General features: G+C 36.2%; 1 protein-coding gene across 1 annotated transcript in view; it reads right to left on the bottom strand.

The window, feature by feature from the left end:
* Maob (monoamine oxidase B) overlaps nucleotides 1–27,930 on the bottom strand; it is a 110,495-nt gene that overhangs the window by 44,297 nt on the left and 38,268 nt on the right. The window contains exons 2-3 of the mRNA XM_046453856.2: nucleotides 21,390–21,484; nucleotides 20,246–20,383 (exon numbers count right to left, since the gene is read on the bottom strand). Of these exons, the coding sequence (XP_046309812.1) occupies nucleotides 20,246–20,383; nucleotides 21,390–21,484 (233 nt within the window). The remainder of the gene's footprint in view (nucleotides 1–20,245; nucleotides 20,384–21,389; nucleotides 21,485–27,930) is intronic.

The following is a 27,930-nucleotide window of genomic DNA, read 5'->3' on the forward strand; positions in this document are numbered from 1 at the left end:
GAATATGCTAGGCAAACACTCTATTATTGAGCTACATCACCAGCCTTTTTAAAAAAAATTATTTTGAGGCAGAGTCTCAATAATTTGCTGACGCTGGCCTTGAACTTGTGGCCCTCCTGCCTCAGACTCCCAAGTTGCTGGGATTATAGATAGGCATGTGCCATCGTGACCAGCTTAAAGTGATTTTTTATCATGATTATATTGTAAGCCAGTAAAGAAAGAGAATCAAACACAATAGCATTAGGACAAAAAGCACACTCAGTGTCATAATCATTGTAAACCCTTATTTTATCCAAACACCAGAATCCACTTGTGAAAGATCCATTTGGGGCTTGAAGGCATAACTTGGTGGTAGAGCAAGGCCCTGAGTTCTACCCCCAACACTGCAAAAAAAATCATTTTTGCCTACATATAAATGCTATTAGAGATCAGAGAACAGCTGTGACAACCAACATCTCAGCAGGTAACCATGAACTCAGGCATGCAACAAGCTGTCTGGATCTCTGTAAATGATGTGGATGCAGATAGAGCCAACGTTGTGGAGATATTGAGGACAAACAATGAGATAATGTATCTATGTCTCTTACCATAGTGCTGAGCACATAGTAAGTGTGTAAATATTGACTAATATCATCATTACTGTCCCTATATTTTCTTTCCACAAAAGGTATTGCCAACTTTCATTTGGAATATGGGAGCCTTGGATCAAGAAACAAATTCATTTTAATTCTGTGACTTTAGGTAAGTTATATCTCTGATGTTTTCTGGGCAGCTCACTTCCATTTTCCAGATGATTTTGCAAAATGTAGATAGCAACACCTCCCTTCAGGGCTGTGGCAGGGATTAAATGAGTTGATATGTGCAGAATGCTTAGAAGGATATAAATTATTATTGGTATCATGACTTTAATTATCAATTCCCTTTCCACAAACATCTTGAGCCTCCCATAACCCTCTAGGGCAATTTTGTTGTATGAACCCACAGACTTGGTAGTAGAAATCTCAAAGCTTCCCATCCTTATAGTATTGCTGAACATGCTGGGATTTACCAGCAGAAAAAATAAATCCTGAAGTGCTCAACTTAGTATCCCCTTGTCTGGAAAAGAGCTCATTTGGTGACATTACGTAGCAAGCCCTCTCTGAACCTCCAGGCCTGGACCCTGAACTCCAGCCTCCAACAGCAGATCAGCTAATCCAAAACAACTGTAGCCTCTTTGGGGTCACAGGTGCCGGATGACAGGTGTGTCCCTTGTCTTTCAAAGATATTATCCGAATGCTTTTGATGTCCCTGAAATATACAGAGTAATAAGAAGATGAAAAAGCTCCTTATAACCTGGGTCCAAGTCTAGCACAATAAAAAAGGAGGTAGGGAGAGTAAGAAATAGAAAAAACTGACATTTAAAACAAATGTTTTTTTTCTTCAAAAACTGGTTTTTCCTTAGATTTTGATTATCTTTGGGTTACCAGACTATCATTTTAAAATCTAAGGACATGTGATGATCTAAGTCTGGAAAAAATATGTCTAAAAAGTAAGTTATCAAAAAAATTTCTTCCTTGATTTTAGTAAAGTGAGGAAAAAGGGGTGATATTCTAAAGGAGGAAAGATCAGTGGAGTAGAAGAAGGTGACTGGAGGGAGGAATGAATGATGGGGAATAGAGGAAATGAGGACTGAATCTGACAAAAATTATACTATGTGCATGTATAAATATACCTCAGGGAATTCCATCTCTGTGTATGTCTATAAAACATCAATCAATAATAAATAAGTAGAAGAAAGATCAGTAGAGTATAGGAAGAATACGGAAAGAGGGGAAGAAAAGAGAAACACAGGGGTCTGAAATGTAGCAAGTTAAATTCCATGTACATATTCTGATATCAAAATGAATGCAACTAGTATGTACAACTATAATTCACTAATGAAAGCATTACAAATTCCTTCCTAAAGGGTTTCTCTACTATATAAGATAAAATAATCATGATGAAAGTATCTGATATTTAAAAAGTCATTTCATATATTGTCATACTTAATTTTCATGGTAACACCAGGAGAGAGAAACTAATAGTCCCACTTTACAGACTATAAATTGAAGCTCCTAAAATATATTAAATTAAATGTCCAGAGTCCATGGTGAATTTACTGGTACTCCAGAAATTTAAGAGGTCTGTGACTCCACAATAACATGCCTTCTTCTCAAGAAAGATTATATGAGATGGAAATTCATGACCTTGAATTTATCCAAGAACAAAATATATTCTTTTCTCTGCTGAATCACTCATTCAGTGCCAAGTCTGATTAATGTTTACAGGTACAAGCTTTATACTCCATAAGCTATTGGGAAAAAATGCTGACTGTCTTTGGCAGTACAAACCAAAATGATGATTCACTTAGACATGTCAGAAGACTCCTTCCAAAGAAGTTCAATGCTGTGAAATAAAAACTCCACTTAAAATCAATCAAAAGAGATTTCATGTACAAATGCAAATGTTTTCTTGGTCCCAAAAGGAGCTTTGTTGCTGTGAACATTAATCTCTAGTGTTGAAATTGTGTTGACTTAAGGAAGATTCACTTGTTGAGGTAGGAAGAAGGGCGTTTAACAGATGCTGATGAAAAGAACACCTTGGTAACTAGTAGAGAAATGACATGGCAGGAGAAACCCAGAGTGTGGTTTGGATAAAGCAAGAGACAAATTTGGCAAAGAAACAACTTGTGAAGTTTACATGGAAGACACTTTAAGAGAATTCAAACTGTAACAACTGGACTGTGAAGAAAGGGCTATTTCAAAGGCATCTGCTTATGTGAAAAAAAAAATGTTCAAGAGGAGGTTCCAAGAATCTCACCTAAGGGATATTTTTGATCAGCACCCATATCGTCTTTTTTTTTTAAATCACCACTATCACCACTTCAAAATAAGCATCATTCATGAGCAAGAAGAAAGTGTTGTGAGAAATAAGGATTGTAATAAGTAGGTATAGTAGTCAGCTTTCTGTCACTAAAACAAAATACCTGAGATTATAAACTTGAATACAGAAAAGGCTCACAGTTGTGTAGATTTCAGTCCAGGAGCAAATGGCACCATATCCTTGGACCTGTGGCAAGGCAGTAAATCATGGAAGACATGCAGAACCCTTACCTCTAGCCAGTGGGGGAAGGAAGACGAGACGAAGAGGAAGGGACTGGTGCCCTACTATCTGCTGTCATTGTACATCCACAATGACCAAAAGGCCTCCCACAAGGCTCTACCTCTTAAAGGTTTCACAACCTCCCAATAATTCCAAGGTAGGAGTCTAAAGCTTTAACATATGGGCCTTAGGAAACACTAAAGATCTAAGCTACAGCAGCAAGCATCGTAATCACCACCATTATCAGCACCATCATCATTGCCACCTCCATCATTATCATTATCATTATGGCTAACACTTTGTAAGCATTTGCTGAATGCTTTCAAGTATTTTATACATTTCATTCATTTCTCTCAATGACACTATGAGAAAGCTGTTATTATTAGTTTTAAAATTACAAAACAGAGGCAGAGACAGGTGAAGAAACTTGCCTCAAATCACATAGCCAATAAATTGTGATTCTGAAATTCAAATTCATGCCCTCTAGGCTCTAAATCTATGATATATGAATCTGCATATTATTACAGATGTGCTTAATTTTATGTCTTTTTTTAAATATTTAGTGTTTTTAATTGTAGACGGACACAATACCTTTATTTATTTATTTTTATGTAGTGCTGAGGATTGAACCCAAGGCCTCACAAATGCTAGGCTCTACCACTGAACCACAACCCCAGTCCCTTATTATGTCTTTTGACTTGCCTAAGAAAATACAAGGCTAACCACCATTTGACCCAGCTATACCACTCCTCAGTGTGCATCCTAAAGTTAAAGTCATCATACTATAGTGGTACATGCTTATCCATGTTTATATCAGCACATTCCACAATAGCCAAACTATGGAGCTGGCGTGTAGGTATACAGCAACAAGTGAATGGATATAGAAAATGTGGTATATATACACAATGGAGTTCTTTGCAGCCATAAAAATAATGAAATTATGTCATTTGTAGAAAAATGGATGGAACTAGGGACCATTATGTTAGGTGAAATTAAGCCAAACTCAGAAGGTCAAGGTCATATGTTTTCTCTCATATGTGGAAGATAGAGAGTAAAAAGGCAAAGAAAGGTGGTGCAGTGGGGATCTCATGAAAATCAAAGGGCAATCAGTAGAGGAAAGGGACCAGGGGGTGAGAGGTGGGGAGGGAGCAGGGAAGTGCTAGGGAGTGATATTGGTCAAATTATATTGTTAAACTGTGTATGTGTATGAATATGTAACAACAAATCTTGGAATTTCTACATATCTTGGAATTTCTGGAAGATATTAGCAAAAGATCACTGAGATAGAGTGCTTCTTTCATAGCTAATATAGACATCGTTAAGATGTTTAATAATTCATGGCTTCTGTTAAATTTATAAGCATTTGACTTTTCTTCCCTCTTGACGTTATTTTTAATTATTCCACCTCTTCCATCTTCAAGCCTATGTATTTGTGCTCAGAAAGTCTGGCACTGTGAAAATATTTTCTCTTTCTTTGATCTGTATTATTTGGACCCACTCAAAGCTAATCTTTTAATTTAGAAGGCCCCTAAAATACCCCTAATACCATTCACCATTCCATCACTCTCCCTCCCCTTCACTTTCCCACTTCTCAGTACTGAGGTTTGAACTCAAGAGTTCTCTACCTCTGAACTACATCCCCAGACCTTTTTGATTTTGCTTTGAGACAGGGCCTCACTAAGTTGCCCAAGTTGACCTTGAAATTGTGATCTTCCTGCCTCAGCCTCTTGAGTAGCTGGGATTACAGATGTGCACCACCATACCCACTCCCCACCAATACCATTCATTTAAAAAATATTTATTTTTTAGTTTTAGGTGAATACAATATCTTTATTTTATTTTTACATGATGCTGAGGATCAAACTCAGTGCCTCACACCTGCTAGATGAGCACTCCACCACTTGAGCCACAACCCCAGACCCACCAATACCATTCTTATGCATAGTTTCAATTTAATTTTTTTTATTTGGGGATATGGTCATATATAATGGCTTTAAATCTCAAGGAAGGCCACAGGGTGCTATGTAACTTACACTGAACTAAATGGGTTTGAGTGATGACAATGATAATGAGAAATGCAGAGTGTCTTAAGTTTCAACTTACTCTTCTTCAAAATTATTGAAGGAATACTGACAAAACTCTCATCTCCCAGACATACAAACATCAGTTTGGATATCCTCAGAGCTGAAGAACAGAGCAGGATCCATCAAATCTTTCTATCACCAGTGAATGAGATGTGAAGTAATAGAAATAATTGTGATGGTATCATGATTTTATAACATGTGCTGAATTTCACTTCTATGAGAACCTCTGGAGTTGAATGATCCTCATTCTAAAAAATCATGATAATATAAGGCATTATTATTTCAGTGGGTTCACCTAAATGGAGAAAGAGTATTGGCCCTTCACAGGAAAGAAGGTATATTCTTTTGTATCTGCCCCAAAGAAAGAGTAGTGACCTGGGTGAATTACCATGTATGGGGAAGAGTATACATAGACATTTGTGAGTGCAAAGAATCTACTTGCATATGTGGGAACTTCTGTAGAATACTGCTTTGAATATGAATCAGGTCTGGGCATCATGGCACACACCTACAGCCCAGTGATTTGGGAAGCTGAGGCAGGAGGATAGCAAGTTTAAAATATATTTTTCAAATGTTGTTAAGGAAATGCTTTATTATACATCAATTTTAACACAGTAACATCTTATATGAGTATATAGGAGATTTAGCAGTTAAAAACTGGTTAAAAACTCAAAACATCAGTATCAGTTAAATCTTACCATGGGAAAAATAACAGATTTTTTAAAGCCAAAGCTCTTTGGATAATTCAGCAATTTGGTGGTTAACTGAATTTTAATTGTGATGGTATTTAAAATATACTAAAAAATCAACTCATAGACCCACTAAAATTGAGAGTATTAAATTAAAAAGTAGCAATTTTATGAAGTTTCAGACAAACTTATATGTGAATTTTTGGTACATCTAAATTAATCTCATTTAAGAAAATTCATATTATATAGCATTTTTAACTTTTCAATTTTTTTCAGCACTGGCGAAGGAATCCAGGGTTTCACACATGCTAGGCAAATGTTCTACCACTGAGTTTTACCTCCAACTCAACCATATTTTTTGATTATGCCACTCCCTCCAAGTGAAAAGCAATGTAAAATTAAGCATAGCTAATTCGAATTATATTTTAGGTGTATGTTATTTTCTATTTTCTTATTTGTTAACTTATATATATCCTCTCCAGTTAACACACAAGCTCCTTGTGGACAGGGAGTTTTGTTCACTTCTGTATCTCCAGTTTATTCATAACTTAACTATAACTAAGAAAGTAGTCTTAGTTGTGGTATTTGAGTGGGAGCTGGTAGTATGTGTTGTAAAGGGGGAACTCTCTAGTTTCTTGACGTCATTCTAGGGGAACACTTAATTTTCTTGTAAGACTTGATTACTTGTGACTAAAATATTTCAATTTTTCCCCCAAAGAGTGATGCCAAATAAAGATTTATCCAATTGTTCTCTAAAAGGGACAGACTCACAGGGCACAGTGGCACACACCTGTCATCCCAGGGACTCAGGAGGCTGAGGCAGGAAGATAATGAGTTCAAAGCCAGCCTCAGCAACTTAGTGAGGCCCTAAGCAACTCAGCAAGACCCTGTCTCCAAATAAAATAAAAAAAAATAGGATTGGAGAATGTGGCTCCGTGGAGTGCCCCTGAAATCAATCCCCAGTACACAAACACATACAAAAAAGGGATAGACTCACATGAGGCAAAGACCCATTCTTTCCTTCATTCATGTAAGAAACATTTACCTAAGGCCTACTAAGTGTTATGTCCTGATCCAAGTGCTGAAGATACAGCAATGGATACCCACACACACACACACACACACACACGCACAAACACACACACACCCACAAACACGCACACGCACACACACACAGAAAGATATTTCTGTAATAAATTTATTTATATGTAATGTATATATTATATATTTTATTTATTTATTTATTTATTTATGCCCTTTTGGAGCTCACATTTGACCAGAAGGCAAATAAAAAACAAACATATCTTGATGTCAGATAATGATGTCAGAGTTTTATAAGTGCTATGAAAAAAAAAAAAGAAAAGAAGGAAGAGATAAATTAATAGAGAATACCAGATGGGGGTAGTGGAGGCTACTCCTTATGTAGGGACTAGCGTCACCAGGGAAGGCTTCTCTGAGGAGGTGATATTTGTGTTTAGACCCAAGAAACAGCATTGTAAATGGAGGAAATAGCAAGCGTATTTTGGTTATCTACTGTTGCATAAAGAAATAACCCCACAGCTGGGCATGATAGTGCACAGCTATAATCCAACTTCTTCAGAGGTTGAAGAAGAGGATCACAAGTTCAAGGCTACCCTGGGGAACTTAGTGAGGTCCAGTCTCCAAATAAAATTTTCGAAAGGGCTGGGATATAGCTTGGTGCTAGAGCACTTACCAAGCATGGCACTCCAGCACAGCCATCTTGGGGTATTTGGGCTTCTCTCATGATCTACATAACTCCTCCAAGCTCTAAAAGTGAGTACTACAAGATAAGTGGAACCTGCTGGTTTATTAAGGCCTGGGCTACCAAACTGGAGCAGTATCACTTCTGTCATATTCTGCTAGTCAAAGCAGTGAGAGAGTCCTGCCAGATTCAAAGAGAGTGGGCATGGAACCCACCATTCCCTCTCCATAGGAACACCATCAAAGAGTGCATGGCTAGCCATCTGTTATCAACCTTCAAACCCAAAAGCTACGGGATTGGAATAAACTTGGCACGGTAGTCACCAGAGTGGATAGAATAGAGCCAGGTCAGGTGGGTGGTGGACACATAACCTTTAGGTACTTGTAGGTCATGATAAAGATGGATTTTATTCATTCTCTTTCTTATTTCTACTTCTTTTTGTCTCAGGGCTCAACAGTTAAAAAAAAAAAAAAAAAACCTTATTCCAGCTTGGATACATAGTGAAGATGTCAACAGAACTCTGGGAGAAATGCCTGGAACCAATCAGGGAGAAATATGAGGCCCCCAAAATAGCACCAGCACAACTACATTGACCTTAGAAAGACAAAAGGCAGCTTACAACAACCTGTTGTTTTTCAATGGACTCACATCCTTTCTAATCCAAAGGATCAATGTCATTAGGTATCATAATGGCACTCTTCAACTGCTAAAACATCTACTCTGCATAAGTCATTCTTAAATATATAGTTTTATCTTCTCCATTCTGCCTAAGTACAAAGTTATACAGAAAAAAATGCCTCTTCTAATTTTATTATGTTTACACTTTCAATGGAAACAGGAAATCAGCCCAAGATACATATGTGGTCATATACTCATATATTTATCTTCAGTGACAGAGTCCCAGCAGTCTCATGAGAATGAGCAGCTTTAATATTTTTTAAGTTCCTGGATTAAGAATTAAATGAGATAATTTAATGTTGTATAAATCCTTTCTCTGTTGCTATAACAAAATACTCAAAGGTACTTTTTTAAAAAAGAAATAGTAGAATTAATTGGACATAACTTTCCTAGCCTTGTATTTGAATACACAACCAGGATAATTCTGAATTGTGTACAACCACTATAAATAGTGTTATATTCTATGTAAGTATAATTTGCCAAAATACATTCTACTGTCATGTATAACTAAAAATAACAAATAAAACATTTTTAAAAAGAGGTTTATTTAGTCATAGTTTTGGCAATTAAAAAGAATGGCACCAACATCAGCACCAACCCTGGAGAGGGTCTCCCTCACTAAGTCACAACTTGGATGGCATCATGACAGGAGTGCATGTGAGGAGATATCACATGGCAAGATGGGAAGCCAGTAAAAGCAGGGAGGGGCCAGTCTTGTTCTTTTATAACAATTCGTCCTTGAGGGAACTAACCAGGGTCCATGAGATCCACCTTAATCATTAACTACCTTAATCAGTGCATAACCCCCAATGACCTAATAACCTCCCACTAGGCCCCACGTCTTAAAGGTCCCACCACTTCTTAACATTACCACACTTGGGACCAAACTTCCAAAGCATGAATCCTTGGAGGAGAAACCATATCCAAACTACAGCAAATATCTCCCTATAGTCTTTGATTTAACCAAAAGGATAGTTCTTCCATGGGTTGCTAATACTATGGGGAGATCTGGGAAGTCAAATGAGGATTAAGAAGTAATCTGTAATGGGGCATAAGACAGAAAAAGTCAGCATTAGGAAGGAAAAATTGGAAATGAGCCCCCCCGCCAGCACCCTCACTCTTTTTCTTGTCTTTCTGAGACTTCACCTACCCTTATATGATTTTCCAGGTAGGTTAACATCTCAACTGAATCATCAAGTCCTCACTTCTGGAATAAGATGGATCAGGGTTAGAGTTCCTATTCTATCACCCACTAACTGGGTGATCTGGTACAAGCCATGGAAATGCTTTGTGCCTTAATGCCCTCATTTATAAAGGAGAGAAAACAATAACCATTGGGCTTTTCTGAGTATTGGAGAAATAATGCATATACAATTCTAAGAACAGTGTTTTGCATATATGGAAACTTTAAAAGATAATGATGATTATTTTTTGTGTGGTGCTAGGAAGCATGCTAAGCAAGTACTCTACTACCGTGCCATATCCTAGGACCACAATTATTGTTATTATCAAATTCAATTTATAACGGAATCTCCAAGATTCCCCATGTACACGTGTATTTGGCTCAACTCAGGAAACTAAACTACAGGTAATTTATGAATTAAAGTTTTTTTTTGGTTTGCACATGACTAGAATGTGTCCACAGCAGCTGCCCTTAACATTTGCCAACTTCAATAAAGGTGGAAGAGTAAAGGTCAGCAGTAAAGGGCTCCTTATCACTCTACAGCCCTTCTGCTTAGAATTTTGCATGGAGCATGTGTGCTGAAAGATGAACTGAGTAAATAAACTTCTTCCATGGAAGAAGGCTTATTTCCTCTATTTTGCCTTATTTGTTGGACTCCTCTCAGACTGTATTTGAAGAAAATCACCACTCATACTTCTTTGGGCGAGTTCTATGATTACTCCTCTGGTGGTCATAGTTAGGAACAAATTAACAAATTCATTAAAATAATGATGCTGTATGAAAAGCATTTAAGCTCTCCATAAAGTTATTTTCCTAAATTTATTGGACAGAATCTTTCAAGGTTTGGGGAAGTGTTAAAAATATTCATTTATAGTTTTCTCTCTGACCACTTCCACCTGAGTTCCAACTTGATCACTTTCTCATGCATTAAAATCATAGGGATGTAGCATCACCCTATGCACATAAGAGAGTTTTCTCCAAATGATTCAAAGCAACAGGCATACAAGGAATTTCACTTTGTTTACTTCCACGTTATTTGTGATTGTCAGAAGATGTGAAATTGATTTTTGATAAAATGTAGGATGTATGTTGGGAGATTTAAGCAGATATTTTACAAAGATTTTTTGTTAAATTTAAGATGCATTAGAAATGTTTGCACAAATACATGGAATATGCTAATCTCTCAGACCTGTGCTATTCAATATAGTAGTTACTAGCCACATGTGGTTGTTGCACTTTTGATATTGTGACTAGTCTGAATTGAGATGTGCTATATATACACTTGACTTTAAAATGTTTATAAGAGGCTGGGGATGTGGTTCAGTGGTAGAATGCTTGCCTAGCATGTGTGAGGAACTGAGTTTGAGTCTCAGCACCACATAAAAATGAGTAAATAAAATAAAGGTATTGTGTCCATCTACAACTAAAAAAAGTTTATTACAAATAAAGAATGTAAAATGTCTCATTGATAATATTTTATATTGATTATAAGTTGAGATGATAATTTGGATATATAGGGTTAAATAAGATTATATTATTAAAATTTATTTCACCTGTTTCATTTCACTTTTTAATATGGGTCCTAGAAGTTTTATTTACATACATATATTTCTATTGGACAGTGATGTTTTAAGCTATTTTAATGAGGATTACCAGATTTCATTCAAATAGCAAAAAGAGGAAATAAATAATGTATTTGAATTCTCTGAACTTAGCTCTATGGCCTGACCACTAAGTAATCCAGTAGAAGGCATCTCAATTACCCTAATCATAATCACTGTCCCATACTCCAGAATGGAGCAGAAGAAAGCTTAGAAGTTAACCCAGCCAGAAAATGGTGCATTATTTCTCTTTTCTATGATCTCTTTAGTCTGTGTGGGCATGAGAGTTTAGCTGCAGTCAAATGCTAATCTCCAAACCTACTCATAATGCAGGAACCAAACCAAGAAGGCAGGCTTTGTAGGGAAGGGACCCTCCAGTTCTGTGTCTAAGGAGCCTACAAAAATATTTTCAGGATGAATTTATTGGCCTGATTCTCTTGTGAAAAGAGTTTGTAAATGTTATCCTACCTTATGTCTCATCAGGTAAATTCTTATTTAATAAGAACCCGCCAAACCTATTAAAAATTATGATTTCAGAAGGAAATTAAACAGATTAGTCTTCTTATTAAAATGTTCTTAGGATCTTTAGTGTATCACATCAGCCTTCTGGGTGACAATGATGTCAATCAGTGTCTTCTCTTAATAACCTTTCTCTGTAAAACCTTGGAGCACTGAATTTTAGTACAATTATCCCTCTCTCCAGATGGAGAAATCAAGAGATAGAGGAATAAATAACATGGGAAGGTCACACAAAAGGTCGATGATGATGATGATGATGATGATGATGATGATGTGTGTGTGTGTGTGTGTGTGTTTTAGAGAGAGAGAGAGAGAGAGAGAGAGAGAGAGAGAGAGAGAGAGAGATTGGGAAATTCTGCAGCCCAGTAATACCAGGATAAAAGCCTTTGAGGTTCTGCATTAGAACAGCTGCTTTGGGATCTAGACTGTCAAAACTCAAAGGATCTCAGCCTAGCTGGAAGCAGTTTGATTATTTTTAATAGCTATGTAACCCCGGAGACTGCTAAGGCTGGTAAGAGGTAGAGTTCTACTGGCAACACAGGGTCTAACTTCTCATAGATCATGAGCTCTCCAAAGTCTAATTACATTTTTAAAAAACAAATATGAGAGGTGCTTTTTATAAAATGGTCTAGCCATACAAAAATGTGCAAAGAAGAAAACAACATATGACCTCCATGTCACACCATCCACGTTAGCAGAAAAAGCCATACCAATTGCTGTATGACATTGCAGACCTTTCTATAAGCACCTATAAGATAGAAAGATGGATAGATCAAAGGATTAATAGTTGCTGTAGAGGGATAAATAAACAAACAGACACTCAAGATAGGGAGGGAAGAAACAAGGGACGAAAGAAAGAGAAAAGAAAGGGTAAGGAAAGAAGTGAAAAAATATGAGAATTGAATCATTATTTTATATGAGATAAATATACTTGACTTTAATGACAGAAACACAAACTGAAGGGAATTGGAGTAAATGCTAAACTTCATAAACCTCAGAAATATTAGCTCCTGAAAGAGTACTGTAGCACTGTGAAAAGATTGTAAGAATAACTAAGAGATTTGAGTTTTTGTATTTTTTTAAGAACTACAAGATTTTCATGTAGATTGATTTCGTGCTATGAAAGAAGATTTAAGTGGCTAGTACTCTTTTCATACTTTTTTCTTTCTCACCCTCTTTACATTTTTATTTTGTTGATTATGTAATATTTTACCATCTAAAGTTTTTAACAATTATATTCTATACTAAAATTGGAATTCTTCCAATTTTTACATAAATCTATTTAAACGTATTCAGTGTTTAACAACAATTTCACCAAAGCTGACACATTCCTGAATTTTCTTTTTCTCTCTCCTTCCTTCCTTCCTTCCTTCCTTCCTTCCTTCCTTCCTTCTCTCTCTCTCTCTCTCTCTCTCTCTCTCTCTCTCTCTCTCTTTCTTTCTTTCTTTCTTTTTGATACTGAGAATTGAACCTAGGGATGCCCTACCACTGAGCTACATCCCCAGCCCTTTTTATTTTGTCATTTTAAGACAGGGTTTCACTAAATTGCCCAGGGCTGGCCTCAAACTTGAGATCCTCCTGCCTCAGCCTCCCAAGTCACTGGGATTACAGGCACATTCCTGAATTCTTTGCATCATCACTTGGTGATATTTTGAAACAGAGTACCGCTATGATAAAATTTTCAATTATGTGTTATTGGCTTAATGAACAAGCTATAGGTAGCCAGAAAATAGGTGTCCCAGGATTGAAATATAGACAAAGTGGCAAGGCATTGGTAAAACTGTGGCCTGGATAATTTGGAAAGCAAACCAAATACTTATCAGCCTTGAAGCTTTAAGAGAAACTTCCAGAAAGAGTATTAGTGATATTTGGCTTTTACTTGTGTAATTCATTTGTTTTTAGAAAAAAATTATCTCTGGAAATTTAAGAGCCAGAATTAGGAACTTAATTTTCCTTGCCATCAATTTTCAGATATGATGATCTAAGCCTGTTCCCTTTTTCTAGTTTGACTATGGCATGGGGATTTTTTTCTTATTTATTTTATTCAATAATTTTTCCTTTTTGTTGTTGTTGTTTTTCACTTCATTTCACATGAAAGATAATCTTTGTATAAATCCATAACATGTGCACACCATATTGTCTCAAATTTAATCATTTACCCCACTACCTCCCATATATTAGAGGCTGAATCAATGTTAGATAATCTGAATAGAGAATAAATGCTTCATTAACAGTAATAACTAGATATGGTTCCATTGTGTGCATGTACAAATATGTAACAATGAATCCCACTATTATTTGTAGCTATAATCCACCAATTAAAATAGCAACCAATTGGCTACATAGCCATTATACTACAGAGTGTTCATATAACTGAATATTATGCATATATTTAAAATTGAATTTACAAAGAACTTTTAATGACCTTGGAAAATATTTGTGAAATATTCACAAGTGAAAAACAGATGTCAAAACTTTTTCTATATAAAAAGTATGAACATAGGAATAAAATAATGTTAAATCTAAACAAAATATTCTATATATGTGTGTATGTGTATGTGTTTATATATACATACAGAGCATATTTTGTTTATATACATGACTTGGGAATGAGCCATTGGAATAACTGTAATCAATTGTGGAACGTTTTAAGAAAAGGAGAATCTTGAACTTGACTTTTCCAATACATCAGGGGGCAAGTTTGGCAGTAAGGAAGATGGACCAGTTGAGAGCTGGAGCTCAGAAGGAAATGACAAAATGCACCTCCCCACTCCATTCAGCAAACAATAAGCTTTTTATAAGGTGTTCTTGGCACCTGAAGACTTCAATTCATGCTCTGATCCCATTGCTTCCTGTCAGTTGTAATTAATCTCTTTAACCTTTATGTCCTCATCTGGTGGCAGAAGAAGCAAAGAGAAAATCAAGACCATGTAATATACAGGCTGGGAATCCATGCCTAAACCTTTCTTCAAGCTGTTGTTGCAGAGGACTTAGCAAGGCAGGCTGATGCACTTGAGGCCATATTGTCCTTCCTGTTAATCCCTTGTTGCTACAGACTGCTGAATCTCTACAACTTATTAAATAGTGTTCTTATTAGTCATCATCCTTTGATGAGTTGGACCCCTGTCATTGTGAATTATTTGGACCACTTGGCCATACCTCATGCTCACATGGTATGATGTGGCAAAATTTTGCACAAGACTTAATGCTATATCCCTGTTTCCCTTAGTGAATCTCACCATCATAACTGAATTCTATATGTTCTTTATCCTCTACTCCCAGCATAATTTAAACCTCACTCTGTGTTTCCCACAAATTTAGTCACTAGTAAGTTTATCCAGATGTGTGTGTGCATAGAGAATACGTTTACTGATTTTTATCATATTTTAAGTTCCAAATGGGTATAAAGAGGGCCAAGAATAAATTCATTTCATACCCAAAATGTTGCTCCAAATCCAGTCATCAGAGGCATAATTTCAGCATATTATTACATGCCAAAGAGCTGCCCTTATTTTCTAAAGAACACAAATGAGCACTTTAGTTTCCAGAATAACTACATAAACTTCAGAATGATCACCAAATGGATCTCATTTTTTAAAGAGGATATTGATATTCTCCATTTTTTTTTCTTTAAAAAATACTCCCATAATGATGGAACATACTAGCTCCCAACAAATAAGAAATGAAATGGAGTCTGGGTGGAGGTGGAAGAGAAAGTTCATTAAGCCCACCTCAGATGGGCATATTTGCAGAGCCAATATACTCATCATGACATGGGTGAAGTTCATGTGAAATGGGCAGCTGTTCCTGGGTGAAAAACGAGAGTTTGCCTAACCTGTTCCCGGAGATTTCTGTCACTATGAAAAAAGCAAATACACCCTGGACTTTGATTCAGGCTTCCCTGGTTTAATAGGTTTGGGCATAAGGGTGAGAAGAAGGTGACATTAGTGGCCTGGAGAAGACTAGGCACTTTTGGCTTGCTGATCTCTGGGAGATGCCAAGGTCTTATGCACCAGGATGATTTCCATTTGCTACATGATTATTATTTAAATATTTTAATTTCCAACATTGCTACTATAATTCTGTTCCTATTCCCCAATATCAAGAAACAATTTAGACTGATTCACTTATATGGTATTATAGATAGATATCTACAGTTTCTCCCTTCTGCCTTTATGTGATTTTCAGGTATCATGTTTTCAACTGGATTTCACAGTTAACAACAAGACAAGCTGTGCCAAATGCTCCTCCCTCCATGGGGTTGTTTGAGCGATAGCGATTATAGAAGCGACAAGTCTCCCCATTCATGTGCCTCTTTATCATTGAAGCTGACCATATACAACATAAAAGGGACTTTGAATAATGAACTTCACTTCTGCCCATTGGCAAGTAAGTTAAGACCAGAAGGTTTTTTGTTCAGTTCCTCCAGATAGCTGAAGCTTGGAAATGATTATCAATATGAAGTTGGGATCTGGATTTTAAATCACATCTTAACATTGACCAAACTTCTAACAAATGAATATTCAGTCCTAAGGCATTTTCATGGGCACTTTGACTAGATTTCAGTTTCAAATTCCAGACCGATGAAAGCTTCTGAGACAGAGAAATCTTATTTGCCAATAGCCTAAATTGTACCAAACTTCAGAATTTTTTTGCAACTTCTTCAAGGTAAGAACTCAAAAGAACAAAAACACAAACAACCAAACAACCCTACACATGAACACATGACAACACATACACACGCAATGAAAGAGGAAGAATCCTAAGTCAAAATATAGTAGGATTCCTTAAGATGTTTTTGTTTTTGTCTTTTTCTTTTTAATAATGAGGTATTCCTTAAAAAGGAACAATTTTTGCAAGTCACTTCCAAGGCATCTAAACATGAGCCTTCTAAACTATACCAGTAGAAATTAACATGACTATTCACAAAACAAACCTCAGTAGGTGTTTAACAATAACCCTTGAGTACTAAAGGCTGTATCACTGACTTTGAAAGTGAAGAGAACACCTTACAAAAATTTGGCCTGAAGCAATCACTTTTCCCATTAATAACTAAAATCCCAATATAGTTTGGTATCACATCTTTTATTACAAAGTCATCTTTGGAAAACCACATTTTAACAACAACAACAACAAAAAAAAAACAGATCAACAGTAACACTAAAAAATGAATGCCACTCAGTAGAAATAAACATTTCTGATAGACTGGATCCAGGCAGTGTAGGGACATGTTCATCATGATATGCCAGCAGTTTATGGATGCCTATTATGGGGCCAATATGAACACACCCACGTATAAGTAGACCATTTCTTCTACAACTACTAGAGAACTTATGATATTGAGAAATATCAAGATGCCAGGAGATTCATTCTCTCTTGGGGCAGGACATCCTTTCATTTGGGTAGCTCATGAACTGCTGTATCCTCCTCTTCTTAGTAGTTCCATTTCATCATTTTCAATATCAACCAACATATCCAAGTTCCTTAGCCCAATGTTATTAAGGCTCCACATAAAATTCCATCTTCCCTTACCAACCATGTAGGATATTTTTAAAAAACTGATCCTTTTGAACAGGCTTATTCAAACAAAGGATCAGACAATATGGCAATCAGCATATATGATACTCTCAGGATTCAGTTTAAGAAATATATACAGGTCCACTGAAGAAACCAGGAACAAATACAATACTTACATGAATAGTAGTTTGAACTTGGGAACAGTATTCATGAAAATAGGTAACAGAGGGCAATGTTCAAATGCCTAAAGTGCTATAACAGAGGAGATAAATTTCTGAACCACATTCTCTGGCATGAAGTAGGAGATAGAATGTCAATTCTTTTCAATAATTCCAGAAACAGACATAGACATCTAAGATCCTTTTTATAGGTTGAAAATGAGAAAAATTACATATGTGGCCAAAGACACAGAAGTGATGAAGGTAAAAAACAAATGTTTAGTTTGGGAAGTCTTCTTAGCTACCAGGTCTTTATCATTTTTAATTATTGTATACCTATTTTCATAAGGAGGTCAAACTGACACTTTGTTAAGATTGCAAAACCCAGGCTGGGGTTGTGGTTCAGTGGTAGAACACTTGCCTAACGTGTGAGGCACTGGGTTCGATCCTCAGCACCACATAAAAATTAATTAAATAAAGGTCCATCAACAACTAAAAAAAAGATTGCAAAACCCTTTGCTTCACAGAATCATTAGTGTTTCAATTTGTCTCATTAGTGAGAATTAATCAGAGAGCAGGTCAGCATATCAAGCATATACACATATGTATATGCATGTATTTTTAATATGCTGATATTTCTATTTCCTCCAGCAGAGGTCAGACAATAGCAATTCTGGAATATGAAAATCTAGGAACCAAAGATAATATTTTAGAGTGATTTTTCTCAAGATAAGCTTATGGAAGGGTTTTTTAATTATTTTCTTTACCAATATTTTCTAATTATATTTTTCAATAGGCATGTTTTACTTTTTTAATAATGAAAAAGCAATTTCATTTTTTGCAATTTTATTAAGAGCACTGTTGGCATATGTATCTACCTTGTATTAAGTCAGGGATATTGCTTACCTATATTTTCTCAGCTGCATAGAGATTATTGGATATAGTTTAAGATTGCAGCACATTTGGCCATCTCTATGAAAAATCATTTAAGTGTAACACTGTTTCTACAAGTAATAACTGTGAGCAGTCTCTAAAACAAAGAACTTAATGGGAGCTGTAAGATTCCCAGGAGAAAATAAAGCATCCTGGACATAGTTGTGATCTCCCAAGAAGTCTCTGGGCATGCAAAAACAGAAAAGTGAATATAATCTCTGATTACATCCTTTGCCTGGGGAATCTATGACATCCTAGTGTCTGAGAAGTCAATTTCAGCAAGTCATATGTGTAAAATAAGGAAGACATTTTAAAAATCAGTCAATATGATCTACATTTTTTTAAAAAAAGAAAGAAACCCCACGATGGATATTTACTAAAAACTGCTGATTGTTGTTCAAGAAATGACACTATCACCAATGCTATATTCTCATTTCTAATTTGTGTCTTTTTTTCCTACTAGAAGCAAGAAAAGGCTTATAAAACAAAATTTGAATGTTAACCAAAATATCTATTTATAACTACATTATGCCAAATTAAGTTAAAAGCTTAGTTCCTGTTTTGCTAAGTGATTCATAATGTATGGTCTGTTATTTGTCCTTCTTGATACCATCACTCATAAATATAAGTGAAAAAATTGTTATGTAAATTGAAACTGTTGCTATTTTCTTATTTTTTGTTGTTTTGGTGTTTGCAGTGTTGGGGATAGAACCCAGGGCCATGCATATGCTAAACCTATGCCCCACCACTGAGCTATATCCCCAGTACCTCAGTGTCTTCTAAGGGGATGATTTGTACCTGTGCAAAATATGTCTTTACGTTGCTGACTTATACCTCTGGAACAAGTGAAGAAAAGAAAAGAAAGGGTGAAATTCAAAACCTCTGCCAGTTCTTCTGTGGGACCCCAGGGTGGGGCCCTGAATAAGTGCCTCTTTTATTGTCATAGAGTATCTGTGAGTTTTGGGACCAAAGCAAGCATTCTGGGAACACAGTGGATCAAGGAGATGTGAAGAGAATTTGAGGACCAGCAACATAGTGGGAGACTGGAATCTGCACAGAAACAAGACCAGTGAGAAATCCTCAGGTGTCTTTTGGTATGAGGGGTTATTAGAATGTCCAATATGCAGTTCTAAGCTGTTTGGGTTTCTGCCACTCAAAAGCCTTCCGTTGGGGCTAAGGTAGTGACTCAGCGGTGGAGCACTCACCAGGCACATGCAAGACCTTGGATTCAATCCTCAGCACCTCATAAAAATAAATAAATAAAATAGAGGTATTGTGTCCAACTCAACTAAAAAATAAACATTGAAAAAAAAAGCCCTCTGTTGCTCAAAACTTCAGTTGCATCTATTGCACAAAAATGTTTGGGGTGGTTTTGAGAAAAACCAAGATGAAGAGGTGACTATGATCTCAGTTTGGCATACAGAAGAGGAAAAAAAAGAGTCACAGAACTTGAAATGTGAATGAGCACAGGTGTCATGGAAGCAGGAACAATGAGCCATAATTGATCATGAGAATGAGGCATCCAAAACACTGACAGAAATCATGGGGAGATCAATGGAACTACCCTGAAAAATATGGGATTTGGGACTTGAGCCACTTTTACATCAACCTTCAAAGAAGAATAACTTCAACTGACATACGATATAATAATAAAATTTCAAAATACACCATGAGCTGTATTGCAAACAGTATTTATAATATAAAGTCTAAGGCAGCATTTGTAAAACTGTACACAGATTTTTATATAACATGAAAGTGGCATGGGTATTTAGATATTTAATAAATAAATGACATTTTTTTTTACTGAAATTAGCATTTTACCAAATGGAGGATACCAGTTTGTCAATAACCTTCCTAAATAGGTTTAGAATTTCCACCTAATTCTCCTTTCATAATAACAAATTAATTCTCAGAATGGCTGAATTTCTAAAATATATATGCATCATCCATAAATGAAAAAGGTTCTCTGAGAGAATGATCTGGAACTCATATAGGGGGATACTAATAGAGTATTTCAAGTCCTTTAACATCTGGCCTTACCTTTACATGGTGGATCAGACGTTCAACTTCATTTACTTTGTAGGTCTCCAATCCCAGCTCCTTGGCTAATCTTAAGATACGATTCTGGGTTGGCCCAACATAGGATCCTCCAAGGTCCACATATTTAACCTTTTGGTTCTGTTACCCCATGGAAAAAAAATATTTGTGAAAATACCCCTAAACTTAAAAAGTCCCCAAATAAACAAAATGGCATTTCACAGGTTATATAGACATTTTGAGGTATCATAGAAAACTGGATTCTGTTCACAACTCCACTGTATTTCATTCATATGGCTTAATATTTACTAAATCAATCTTCTTTTTTTCTTTTTGGTACTAGTGATTGAACCCAGGGGTGCTTAATCACCAAGCCAAATCCCCAGCCATTTTATAATATTTTATTAGAGATAGGGTCTCACTGAGTTGCTTAAGGCCTCGCTGAGTTGCTGAGGCTAGGTTTGAACTCATGATCCTCCTGCCACAGCCTCCTGAGTCACTGGGATTACAGGCATGTGTCTCCATGCCCCACTTAAATCAATCTTTAATTTAAAGAAAACTTGCTTTAATATTGAATAGGCAAGATATTTCTGAACACCATTATTCACAACAGTTGTTGATTAAAATAACATAAATTTTAAAATAAATACATAAATAATAAATGAGACCAAAATAAAAGTTTAACTTGTGTGATTGAAATAATTATGTTGGTTCTAGAGAAGCCTCGCAGTCAGAGGTGAAGAGTATGGACTTGTAATATTCTTCTTTTTACTTCAAACACAGACATATGCATACCCTCCCTAGTTCCCTGTGCCCCAGTCCTAACTCTATGATGTAATATATCATGAAGTGAGAGGACTAAAAGGGGAGAAGAAAGAATTGAAAGGGACGCAAGTTAACAGAGAGGCTGAGGCTGGGAATGTAGCACAGTGTTTGAGCATGTGTTAAGCATGTGCAAGGTCCTGGGTTCCATTCATAGCACCAAAAGAGAGAAACAAAAGACAGTAAGTGAGATTGTGCCAATTTTTCCTGAGTATTAACTTCTCTTTAAGAATCAAATGGAATTAAAGGCTTTCAGGAAAAACAAAAACCAAAAAAAAAAAAACAAAAAACAAAAAACAGTCTCACCCCATCATTAGTGTCTTACCCTAAGGGTGTAAGTCCTGCCTCCCACGCGGTCCCGGGCTTCTAGAACCACGACATTTAGGCCAGAGTCATGCAGAAGTTTGGCTGCTGCCATACCTGGGGGAAAGTACAATAAGACATTAGGATTAAATACCTTACAAGGACTCCAGACAAGCTCCTTATGCTAATGGCCCATGAAAAACATTCATGTTGGTTCACACACATGGCCGACCACTACCTTCAACCTCCAGTTTGATAGGTTTTCTCAATATAGGCCCAGAGTCTAAGTCTGGGAAACCAACTGATATTTCTAGAAAGAATAAAAGGGATTTCATTTTTGAATCTCAAAACTGAAAAACATCCTCAGTCACTATATCAAAATGTCTACTTTAATAACTAAATTACAGATGTGACAATGTAAATGAAAACAAGCAAGGCCACACTCAAGAGAGAATCATACACCCTACAGCAGATACAAGTCCAAGGCTGGACACTGACTTCATTCTTAGAGTACATCTGAAAAATCAATCAACTGGGGCAAACTTGGCTTTCAAATGATATGTGAAGTCTTGGAATTTACTGTTAAATCAGACTTTTGAAATTGACATAAAGTTTCAAAACCAAAAAGTCACCCCTTCTGGGCTGGGGTTGTGGCTCAGTAGTAGAGCACTTGCCTAGTATTTGTGAGGCCCTGGGTTTGATCCTCAGCACCACATAAAAAGATAAATGAATAAAAATATAGGTATTGTGTGACCATCTACAACAAATATATACACATAATTTTCTCCTTCTACATCCTAATTCCAAAATGTGTTCCATCACTAAAGAATGACTACATTTATATACACATTTAGCTTTTCATTCTCACCAGCATGGACCTAGCTGTTAAAAATTCACAGTTTTAGCCAGGCATGGTAGCACACACCTGTAATGCCAGCAGCTTAGGAGGCTGAGGCAGGAGAATCACAAGTTTGAGGCCAGCCTCAGCAATTTAATGAGGCTCTAACCAATTTAGCAAGACCCTGTCACAAAATAAAAAAAAAAAATTAAAAAAGGGTTGGGGATGTAGCTCAGTAGCACCCATGGGTTCAAACTTTGGTATCAGAAAATAAAAATCACAGTTTTATTGAGATAAGTGTAAATTTCACCTATTTTAGCATAGAGCTCAGTGAATTTTCATGAAGCACAAAGCATAGTGTGTGTGTGTGTGTGTGTGTGTGTGTATTCATTCACATGGCTTAATATTTACTGAAATTAAATATATATATATATATATATATATATATATATATATATATATATATATATTATCTTTGGTAATAATACATCTGAGATATAGTTTCTTTGGTATTAGAACTCTAAACATCTTGCATCTTTGAAACTGCTGTTAGGCTTAGATTGTAACTCATTGGTAGGGCACTTGATGGCATATGGGAGGCCATAGGTTCCATCCCTAGCATGACAAGGCATAAAAAATAAATTACAACTATGATAAAACTACTCTTAACAGATAGTAGCAAGAGTTTCTTCCAACAACAGAGCTCTAGTGCTCTTCTGATAAATTTAATTTATTCAATTCCAATTACCTTCCTCGTTTGCTTCATGGGACCAAAAGAAATCAAGGAAAGGCCAAGAACTGTTGTGCTTTATAGATAAATAAAACAGTTTCAGAGTTGTTTCACAGTACTAAGAATTCTGTGACTTTTAGATTTCACTGGTGAAAAAAAAAAGATTTCTATTAAAAATAGCTAATACTTGTATAATGCTCACTACACTTAAACCACTATTCTAAATGTTTTAGTATATCAATTCAGGCTGGGGGTATAGCTCAGTGGTAGAGCACTCACCTAGTATACATGTGGCCCTGGGTTTCATCCCCAGGATCCCCCATCCAAATTAAAAAAAAAAAAATTGTACCAGGGATTCAACTCTGTGGCACTCGACCACTAAGCCACACCCCCAGTCCTATTTTGTATTTTTTTTATTTAGAGACAGGGTTTCATTGAGTTGCTTAGCACCTTGCCATTGCTGAGGCTGGCTTTGAACTTGCAATCCTCCTATCTCAGCCTCCAGAGCCGCTGGGATTATAGGTGTGCACCACCATGCCTGGCCCAAATTTTAAAATATATTAATTCAACAAATTATTGTAACCATCCAGTGAGATAAAGTACTATGAACAGTCCCATTTTATGACAGAGGAAACGGAAGCAAAATTAAGTGTCCAAGGCCACATAATAGAATAGGTGGCAAAGCCAGCTCCGATACAGCATCTGAGTTTGTAATCACTACACTGCCCCACCTCGGCTATCCTCATCGGTTGATTATATCTCTCAATATTTGCTACTGGGAGAAATTACATTTCAAAAGGTATTTTCACTTTATTTGAATCAATGTGCTTTGAAGATATACTTGAATCATGTGGGTTGGTAAGAATCCCTAGAACATAAAATATTAGCCCATGTGTAAAACTGTAATGAACCAAGGCTTCAGTCACCATCTCTTGGTGATCTTAAGAGAAGAAACCCATTTTTCAGAGAGGGTAATTTGACATTTCATTATTTGAATTAATGCCTCTTTCCATTGCTACCCCTGGGGGCAGGGCTCAGGCTTCTAGTTGGGGGCTCGATAATGGGTCCCAAAGTCCTGGCCCACATGCAGTATACACAAACACACAAGCATTGCTCAACCTAGATTTAGAAATAGAGGGCTTGGACTTTTAACTCCTGTTTCCTAATTTTACCTCCATAAGAGGGGGAAAAACACCTCTTCTTTTTAAATTCAGGATTGCAGACAATTCAATGACATTTCTCTTATCAAGCATCAGTTCAACAAATGAAATAACATGCAACCATAGTAACAGCTGTTATCAGTGAATTCAGATAAATGGCAGGAGCATGCTGAGGCTTAAACAAAAGGGTTGAGAAAGAAATACAACATTGGGCATATACACTAGCATATTAGATTCCACAAAAGGTACTGTTTTTGAATAAATGCAATTACCCAATAACATCTGGTGCGAAATGTAAACAGTTATTAGAACAAACAAGAGGCTTATCAAACCACTGAACAGAGTTCTCTCTGCTCATGTGCCTTAAAATATTCTCAATACAAAATTTCAAAAATATATTTAAATAGGCAACACGAAAGTATTTTGTCAAAAATAACTTGCCATTTCTCTCACTAATATTTCTGGGGGGTTGGTTAAAATGCTTGTTGGTATGAATTAAAATAATAAACATAATGACAATAGAAAGGAGATCCATAGGGAATATAGAACAAGGGGGTCTGGGGAGGGTGGAAGGGAAGGAAAAGGAAAGTCCTGGGGACTTTTAATCAAATTACGTCATGTGCATGTATAAATATGGCATAACAAACCTCACATTTAAGTTTAATTATAATGCACCCATAAAAAATGCTGGTTGGGCACTTACTGTTAAAGATTGATTTGAAAAATAATTGACTGGCTTAAGGAAGTCCCTGCATTTTAGGAGGAAGGATTTTTTTTTAGATACAGAAGAAATTGGACAGTTTGGGAGTCTGGCCAGAAGGCAGTTTGGATTGCCAAAAAGACATAACTGTCCAGAGAACCCTCAGTGATGACTGATAAAAAGATTAAGGGTTTGACTGCTCAAAGAATAAGCAGACAACTTTCAAAAGGGTTATTTTTTCCCCAAGCATTCTTTTCTATGTTGGTTGTTTGGAACTTTTAACACATTTCGCCATAGAAACAAAAATATGAGGGATGGTACATTCTCTGAGAAGTCTGGGAATTTTCAAGGGCAATAAATAGCACTGCCAAAAAATTTCATAAAGTAGTAGAGACATAGCTGCCCTACAAATACTAGACAATGTAATTTGCACAGTTTAAACACAATAGTTTAACAATATAATGTAATAAATGTTGTTTTTTAATACCCACAATATTAACAGCTACCACCATAAAGCATGAAGCATTTACTTGGTTCTGTGTGCAATAATTTACACCCAAAACTCACTTGATCCTCACCATGAGGACAAGAAGTAAGTATTTTTAATCCTCATTTTAAGAAGAAGAGAATGGTGATTTGCCATAGGTTATGAAATTAGTAAATGGCAGAGTCAAAGTTCAACTCCAAACCTGAATTCTTGGCCACTATCTTTGGACCAAAAATGGAAAAATTAAAATTACAATAAATCTGTACACTCATCCTGACAAAGAGTCTTAAAACATTGTGCTCTGTATCTAAATATAAGAATCTTAAAATATCAGACTTTCTCTTAAATACATTTTAACTTTTACAAACAATTTATGAGCAAGTTTATAGTCAATTTGTACTTCTGAAAAGCCAATGAAACTCAAATTTAATATGCAGGATCCATTAATATTTCATAAACAAATAATCATTCAGCACTTCCAGAAGCTGTCCCTATGTGCCCCTGACAGGCTGTTGCATAAATAATCCTACATAAATCATACATAAATAATAATAGAGTAATACCTAATGCCATGAAATTATACAAATATTGCATCTCCTTGAGTAGTTTATTTTGAAAGAGTTCTGTCTAAGCAATGAGTACAACAATTATGATTAGACATCCAAATTATTTTGAAGACCCAGAAATCAGTGATTCATAAGATTATTAGCATTTTGTGTTTCCAGTTATGTGCCATAGAAAGTAATCCAAGTTAGATCCTAGAGGAGACTAGCAAATATACAGTGGAGGAGACAATGGAAGGGGCCCATTAAAGTGTCTTCAGAGCAGTGGAGAAGTTAGGATGAGGAGAGAAAATAAAATCAAAACCAACCCCTGCCTCATTTTTTGCATGGTCAATCTGTTTCTCATGCTTTTCATATCAAAATGTGATATTTAACAAAAAAATTATAAACACTTTAAAATGCAAAGTTAATTGCCTTGAAAATATTATGAAATAGCAGTACTTTGATACCATGTAAGGACCTTTTCCCAGTTTAAAGTTACCAAAAGGAGGGAAGAACCATTGTATCTGAAAGGGACAATGAAATTCACTGTATCCCCAAAGAATCTCTAATCCTGTAACTTTGAAAAACTATACAGGCATTCTCTCAGGACCTATAAAAGTGGAGAATATGCAAATAGCACCCATCATCTCTGTCACTTCTGACAAAGCAATGGTTTTCTGAGGAAATTCTAGAAAGAACCAAGCAACCTTCTGATCAAAGAACTGAAATTCTTTGATGTCTCCAAAGAGAATGCTTTTTTAGTTATTTAACACAAACACCCATAAAAAGGTCTGGAATAAGAAGAAAAATATCCCCACCTGAAGTTAAATTCATTGCAGGAAAGTGGTATTTGTAGGGAGAATTCAGATGTTTGTTGTTGAACTTTTAGTTGCAGAGACCCTGGACAGGTAAAGCCATCATTGAAATGGCTAACATTTTGAGAACCAATTGTGTGACAGTTCTAGGTGTTTTACACACAAGAACTTATTCATCCCAACAATATTACAATGTGGGCAGATGTAAACGGTGAAACACAGAGGCCAAGTAATGTGCCTAAAGTCACACAGCTAGCAGGTGGCAAAGCCAATATTCAAATCCAGATAATAAATACACCAGCATATGTAGCAGTGAAACATCAAAAACCTTCCTTTTAACATCATGCACCACACAAGCAAGCATCAAGGCTGCTGCTGGCACATTCCATGCCTTTGTGTAAATTATAAGAAAGCACACATTCCTGGCAGGCAAATTAAAAAAAAAAAAAAGATGCAGCCCATATGGGTGCAAAAGGCTTGGCTGGCAGAGTGGGGGCTGGATTCCATCCCCGTTTTACTACATCACCCAGGTGCCCTTGAAGCTTATTTTCTGAACAAGATTTTAATTATCTATTCTTTTTCTTCTCAATGCTGAGACACAGTTAGCACTTAAATGTTTGTTGAATGAATGTATCTAATATCCTTCAACAAAGATGACAATTACATTTCAATAAATAAATAAGTGGTTACAGTATTCTCTATATAAACACAGGTTATTTTTTAAAATGTAGTTGTAGAAGGAAAGAATGCCTTTATTTTATTTATTTATTTTTATGTGGTGCTGAGGAATTGAACTCAGTGCCTCACACATGCTAAACAAGCACTCTGCCACTGAGCCACAGCCACAGCCCAAGCATAAGTTATTTTAACACAGTCCAAGAAACAAAAATATTTAGGCATATTGATACTGAGTAATGGAATCTCTTGAATTTTTTCAGCTGGAAAAAAGACAACCACCTCATAAGAAGAACTACCTCATGTTTGTGCAGCACTACACAGTTCCCAACACTCCCACACCCACACGTTCAGTATTTAACAATAACTCCATGAGATTGACATCATCATGCCTATTTCTCAGATTAGTAAATAGAGGCTCAGAGATTCAAGGGCTTACTCAGAGTCACACAGTGAGAGCAGAGCCAGGTCTGAAATCTCATTATGTTTCTGGGCCCCATCAGCCACATTACCTCCTGTAATATAACAAGGCTTATGTTGTTAAATAAAATCTGGCTGGGCACAGTGGTATACACCTGTAATACCAGCTACTCAGGAAACTGAGGCAAGAGGA

The sequence above is a fragment of the Marmota monax genome, unplaced genomic scaffold (genome assembly GCF_021218885.2).
Source record: "Marmota monax isolate L192 unplaced genomic scaffold, Marmota_monax_Labrador192_F-V1.1 WCK01_AAM20220418_F8-fsc00182, whole genome shotgun sequence".
NCBI classification, from domain to species: Eukaryota; Metazoa; Chordata; class Mammalia; order Rodentia; family Sciuridae; genus Marmota; species Marmota monax.